The 7126-nt window shown below is 44.7% G+C and overlaps 1 protein-coding gene across 1 annotated transcript in view; it reads right to left on the reverse strand.

Moving 5' to 3' along the window:
• The window catches only part of GDA (guanine deaminase), a 127257-nt gene extending 126518 nt beyond the window's left edge, over positions 1-739 (reverse strand). Inside the window, exon 1 of the mRNA XM_005887843.2 lies at positions 490-739. Coding sequence (XP_005887905.1) covers positions 490-612 — 123 coding nt within the window. The 5' untranslated portion in view covers positions 613-739. The remainder of the gene's footprint in view (positions 1-489) is intronic.
• Between the last annotated feature and the right edge of the window lie 6387 nt (positions 740-7126).

Below are 7126 nucleotides of genomic sequence, written 5' to 3' on the forward strand. Positions count from 1 at the left end.
GGATCATTAGTATCAATATGTTGTTTGTTGAATGATTAGATGAATGATATCAGTTCTTAACTTATTCGAATGCAAAGGGCTCAACAACACTGATCAAATGACTCTTCTATTATTTCGTTCGCAATAAATTCAATCAAATTTACGGAGCGCCTAGGCGATGCTATGCCAGGAGCCTGAGATACAAAAATGAATGAAGCAAGGTGCTAGTTTATTAATGATTTCAAGATTTGAGAGGGCACAGCCTCGCTCCCCCTTCCACCGAAGCCTGCAAGGCTGTGGAACCAATCGTACTCTACATCTCCCAGCACCTGGGAACACTTTACTTCCATTCCAACTCACGAACCCAGCACCAGGGCTCTCCCGGAAAGAGCCAAACCTTTAAGTTCAACTCCGCACCGAGCTAACTCCGGAGTTCGTGGCTCACCGGGCGAGATTCCTTGCACCTGTCCGCCCGCCCGTCGGGGTGCGCCAGACCCCGCACCCGCTTACTTTGCCACTGTCGCTCACACCAAGGAGGTGGTCCCGTAGCACCTCCATGGGACAGGTCCAGGTGGAGTGGACGAACGTCCCTCGGAAGATGTGCGCCAGGGGCGGCATCCGGGCGGCACACATGTTAGCGGTGGAGCGCAGCGCGGAGTCCGCGGGCGGAGGAGGGCGCACCGGCCGAACGCGCGGCGAGGACTCCCTGTGGCTGCGAGCAGCTGCCGAGCCGGCACCCGCTCAGGCCTCGGCCTGCCCCCGCTTCCGCGCTATCGCCTGCCCCCTGCAGACCGCGCCCAGGGGCTGGCTTCCTGCCTCCTCGATGCCAATAGGATTTGTCTCCCGTGAGTTGGTTCCAGTCTTTCTCTCCTCCCCTGCTTTAGTTTTTGATACAGTTAACTCTTTGAGTTTCCAAAATCACCGCTCACATAGCGATTCTTTTAACCCTTGGTGGCTGTCGCCCATGCAGGGGGCCGGAGGTGAAGGGAGGAGCTGGAGGATTCAGGATTCCAGACCTGTAACTTTAACTGATTACTGCATCTGCTTTCTCCTCCGCCTTTAATTGGCACACCCAGAGTCACATCTACCTGCTTTCTTGCCCTTTTAACTCTTAGCTATTTTTGGCTCAACTCTGGGCCTATTCAACCACAAGGTCTTACCTGGCACAAGTTCAGTGCCAGGGTGACAGGTCTGTTACGGCTGCCTACCTGGAGAAGGGGATGGCTATCCACTCCAGTATTCTTAGGCTTCCCTGGTGGCTCAGATGGTAAAGAATCTGCCTACAGTGCTGGAGATCTGGGTTCAATTCTGGGTTGGAAAGATCCCTTGGAGAAGGAAATGGCTACTCCCTCCAGTATTCTTGCCTGAAGAATTCCATGGACAGAGGAACCTCGTGGGCTACAGTCCATGGGGTCACAAAGAGTCAGACACAACTTTCACTTTTCTTTCACCATACCAACCAGTTTCATTTTCATTTCTGTGGGTTGCAGAATTTGTCTTAACCTGATGTTCTGGAAGCATGTCCTACAGAATTGCTGGGCTCCCACCACTGGAGGTTAATCTTGACCCCAAAGTTCTTTTGTTCACCTGAGGCTAACGTTTTGGCCCTTGTGTCCACCCACAAACAACTCCAATTTTTCTCATACCTAAAATAAATGAATCTCTTTGATTTACTTCCAGTTGTACACTGGAATCAAGATTGCCAGGAGAAATATCAATAACCTCATATATGCAGATGACACCACCCTTGTGGCAGAAAATGAAGAGGAACTAAAAAGCCTCTTGATGAAAGTGAAAGAGGAGAGTGAAAAAGTTGTCTTAAAGCTCAACATTCAGAAAACTAAGATCATGGCACCTGGTCCCATCAGTTCATGGGAAATAGATGGGGAAATAGTGGAAACAGTGTCAGACTTTATTTTTGGGGGCTCCAAAATCACTACAGATGGTGATTGCAGCCATGAAATTAAAAGACGCTTACTCCTTGGAAGGAAAGTTATGACCAACCTAGACAGCATATTCAAAAGCAGAGACATTACTTTGCCAACAAATGTCTGTCTAGTCAAGGCTGTGGTTTTTCTAGTAGACATGTATGGATGTGAGAGTTGTACTGTGTGAGTTGCCGAAGAATTGATGCCTTTGAACTGTGGTGTTGGAGAAGACTCTTGAGAGTCCCTTGGGGACTGCAAGGAGATCCAACCAGTCAATTCTAAAGCAGATCAGTTCTGGGTGTTCATTGGAAGGAATTATGCTAAAGCTGAAACTCCAATACTTTGGCCACCTCATGAGAAGAGTTGACTCACTGGGAAAGATCCTGATGCTGGGAGGGATTGGGGGCAGGATGAGAAGGGGACGACAGAGGATGAGATAGCTGGATGGCATCACCAACTCGATGGACATGAGTTTGAATGAACTCCAGGAGTTGGTGATGGACAGGGAGGCCTGGCATGCTGAAATTCATGGGGACGCAAAGAGTCGGACATGACTGAGCGACTGAACTCAACTGAACTGTACAGGGGGAAAAAATTAAGTACTCAAGCCAAGTTACCAGAAATGGCAGTGTGGCATGGCTTGGTGGAAAGAGTGCTGGATTAGGAATCAAGAGTTTATGGTCCATGCAAGTGGGCCTCAGCATCCTTATCATCCTTGTTTGTGAAAATGGAACTTGGACTGGGTAGTTGCTAAGACAGAGACTAGGTCAGCAGTCCTACCCTACAGCATGTGCACAAAGTCCTCTCTTAAGTTCCTCCAGAAAGAACAACTTGTTTCCACTCAGGACATTTGTACATGTGGATCCTTCTGCCCCTAATGCCTCCTGTGGATACTGACTGGCTCCTCGTAGTCACTAAGTCATGTATGACTCTTTTGCCACCCCATGGACTGTAACCCACCAGCCGCCTCTGTCCAGGGGATTTCCCAGGCAAGAACACTGGAGTGGGTTGTCATTTCTTTCTCCAGGGATCTTCCTGACCAAGGGATCAAACCCAAGTCTCCTGCATTAGCAGGTAAATTCTTTACCACTGAGCCACCAGGGAAGCCCCTTCTCATCACTGGTTTGCCTCATATGTCAGCTCTTTGGCGTAATCTACCTCCAACACCAAGCTAATAGCACAACCCTATCCCTCGCAGTTTCTATTGCATTAAACTATCTTGTTTCTGCTATTGCATTTATCATAGCTAATTTCATTTATTTTATGCTTTTTTATTTATTTCTGCTTCCCTTCCCCCAGTACACACACACAGATACACAGAGTAATAAAAGTGCCACAAAACCAGGTGTCTTATGCCTAGAACAGTGCCTGGTATTTCTTACATATTAAATGAATGAATGGTTTTTGGGGGAGCGGAGAAGTAACTTGACATAAACATCTATTTTGGCTCCTTCATAAAGTATCAGGGTTTCACATTGCCATGCATGAGTAGGCTTTCTCTGAATCTCTGCTTTTATGACCAAGGGATAGCTTATATAAATGATTGATCCCCTTCTCGATTCCTTCACCTCCTCCTTACCAAGGTGGAGGAGGACCAATTCATGAGGACTTTCTTTGCTTTAGCACTGAAAGTCTCACAATGCAGGAAACTGCCAGTCCCAGGCACACCAAGCTGAGTGATCATCCTGCCAAGAACTCAGATTAAGAAACCCTGAGATTAGGAAACTGAGAGCTCTGCCCTTGCCTCTGGGAGGCGTCAGCCCTTTCTCCCTGTTGCTTTCTTCTGATTATGCAGACCACAGTCCCTGCTTGCAGTCCCAACTGAAACATTCTCTTGATTTGAATACACACACACAAACCTTAGAAAGAAAAGAAAATGTCTCGCTGTTATTGTAAAAGTGGAATCAATTCAACATTTCTAAAAGATGTATTGGTTTCCTAAAATAAATACAACTAATTTATTATTTAATGAAAGTCACCTAAATTCCAACAATTGAGTCTAGTGAATTAGAATCCATTTACTTAGTAGAATATTATGAAGTTTTAAAAAACAATAGGGGATATATGCAACCCTGTGGGAATTACATGTAATAAAATGTCAAGTTTTTTTTTAATTAATTTATTTTAATTGGAGGCTAATTACTTTAAATACTGTAGTGGTTTTTACCACACATTGACATGAATCAGCCATGGGTGTATATGTGTTTCCCATCCTGAACCCCCCTCCCTACCTCCCTCCCCATACCATCCCTCAGGGTCATCCTATTGCACCAGCTCTGAACCCTGTCTCAGGCATCGAACCTAGACTGGCAATCTATTTCACATATGTTTCAATGCTATTCTCTCAGATCATCCCACCTTCGTCTTCTCCCACAGAGTTCAAAAGTCTGTTCTTTATATCTGTGTCTCTTTTGCTGTCTCGCATATAGGGTCATCGTTACCATCTTTCTAAATTCCATATATTCCATTAATATACTGTATTGGAGTTTTTCTTTCTGACTTACTTCACTCTGTATAATAGGCTCCAATTTCATCTACCTCATTAGAACTGATTCGAATGCATTCTATTTAATAGCTGAGTACTATTCCATTGTGTATATGTACCACAGCTTTCTTATCTATTCATCTGCTGATGGACATCTAGGTTGCTTCCATGTCCTGGCTATTATAAACAGTGCTGTGATGAACATTGGGGTTCAGTTCAGTTCAGTAGCTCAGTCATGTCCGACTTTTTGCAACATCATAAATCGCAGCACGCCAGGACTCCCTGTCCATCACCAACTCCCAGAGTTTACTCAAATTCATGTCCGTTGAGTCGGTGATGCCATCCAGCCATCTCATCCTCTGTCGCCCCCTTCTCTTCCTGCCCCCAATCCCTCCCAGCATCAGGGTCTTTTCCAATGAGTCAACTCTTCGCATGAGGTGGCCAAAGTATTGGAGTTTCAGCTTTAGCATCAGTCCTTCCAATGAACACCCAGGACTGATCTCCTTTAGAATGGACTGGTTGGATCTCCTTGCAGTCCCCAAGGGACTCTCAAGAGTCTTCTCCAACACCACAGTTCAAAAACATCAATTCTTCAGCAATCAGCTTTCTTCACAGTCCAACTCTCACATCCATACACGACTACTGGAAAAACCACAGCCTTGACTAGACAGACCTTTGTGGACAAAGTAATGTCTCTGCTTTTGAATATGCTATCTAGGTTGGTCATAACATTCCTTCCAAGGAGTAAGCGTCTTTTAATTTCATAGCTGCAGTCACCATCTGCAGTGATTTTGGAGCCCCCAAAAATAAAGTCTGACACTGTTTCCCCATCTATATCCCATGAGGTGATGGGACCAGATGTCGTGATCTTAGTTTTCTGAATGTTGAGCATCTGAATGTTGGTGTGAGATGGTACCTCACTGGGGTTTTGATTTGCATTTCTGTGATAATGAGTGATGTTGAGCATCTTTTCATGTGTTTGTTAGCCATCTGTATGTCTTCTTTGGAGAAATGTCTGTTTAGTTCTTTGGCCCATTTTTTGATTGGGTCATTTATTTTTCTGGAATTGAGCTGCATGAGCTGCTTGTATATTTTTGAGATTAATTCTGTTGCAGGAAGAGGGACCCCTTCCAGGGCCTGAAACTGTGCTCTTGTCTAACACTCAGAAATTAATTGTCTGAGAAGACACATGTGCTGAAAAAGCAAGAGATTTTATTGGGGAAAGACACCCGGGTGGAGAGCAGTAGGGTAAGGGAACCCAGGAAAACAGCTCTGCCACATGGCTCGCAGTCTAGGGTTTCATGGTGATGGGATTAGTTTCCAGGTTGTCTTTAGCCAATCATTTTGACTCAGAGTCCTTCCTGGTGGTGCGTGCCTTGTTCAGCCAAGATGGATGCCAGAGAGAAGGATTCTGGGAGGTGGTCAGACATGTGGTGTCTCCTTTTGACCTTTCCTGAGCTCTTCCAGTTGGTGGTAGCTTATTAGTTCTGTGTTCCTTACCAGGATCTCCTGTCATAAAACAACTCATGCAAATGGTTAATATGGTGCCTGGCCAGGGTGGGCGGTTTCAGTCAGTGTGCTTCCCCTAACAATTCTTTGTCAGTTGCTTCATTTGCTATTATTTCTCCCATTCTGAAAGCTCTCTTTTCACCTTGCTTATGCAAGGTGAAATTCGTTGTGCAAAAACTTTTAAGTTTAATTAGGTCCCATTTGTTTATTTTTGCTTTTATTACCAATACCCTGGGAGGTGGGTCACAGAGGATCCTGCTGTGATCTGTGTCAGAAAGTGTTTTGCCTATGTTTTCCTCTAGGAGTTTTATAGTTTCTGGTCTTACATTTAGATCTTTAATCCATTTTGAGTTTATTTTTGTGTATGGTGTTAGAAAATGTTCTAGTTTCGTTCTTTTACAAGTGGTTGACCAGTTTTCCCAGCACCACTTGTTAAAGAGATTGTCTTTTCTCCATTGTATATTCTTGCCTCAAGTTTTTTTAATGGCATTTATGCTATGGTTCAGAGAAGGCAATGGCAACCCACTACATTACTCTTGACTGGAAAATCCCATGGGCGGAGGAGCCTGGTAGCCTGCAGTCCATGGGGTCACAAAGAGTTGGACACGTATCAGCGACTTCACTTTCACGTTTCACTTTCATGCATTGGAGAAGGAAATGGCAACCCATTCCAATGTCCTTGCCTGGAGAATCCCAGGCATGGGGAGCCTGGTAGGCTGCCGCCTATGGGGTCACACAGAGTTGGATATGACTGAAGCAACTTAGCAGCAGCAGCAGCATGCTATGGTTAAAATCAGGAAATGCCTAGGACATAATGGCTAGAATTAAAAAGGTGTGCCAAACAATGGCAGTCATTCTACTGAGGTAATGGAATTAGTAGGAAATAGGGTTTCATTGTTACACATGGTTGATAGAATGACTAATCACTATGTAGCTTTGAATAAAGTTAATCTTCTTAAGAAATCAGATTGATTATATTCTTTGCAGCCAAAGATGGAGAAGCTCTATACAGTCAGCAAAAACAAGACCAGGAGCTAACTGTGGCTTGGCTCAGATCATGAACTCCTTATTACCAAATTCAGACTAAAATTGAAGAAAGTAGGGAAGACTATTAGACCATTCAGGTATGACCTAAATCAAATCCCTTATGATTATACAGTGGAAGTGAGAAATAGATTTAAGGGACTAGATCTGATAGACAGAGTGCCTGATGAACTATGGATGG

The sequence above is a fragment of the Bos mutus genome, chromosome 8, assembly GCF_027580195.1.
Source record: "Bos mutus isolate GX-2022 chromosome 8, NWIPB_WYAK_1.1, whole genome shotgun sequence".
Classification (NCBI taxonomy): domain Eukaryota; kingdom Metazoa; phylum Chordata; class Mammalia; order Artiodactyla; family Bovidae; genus Bos; species Bos mutus.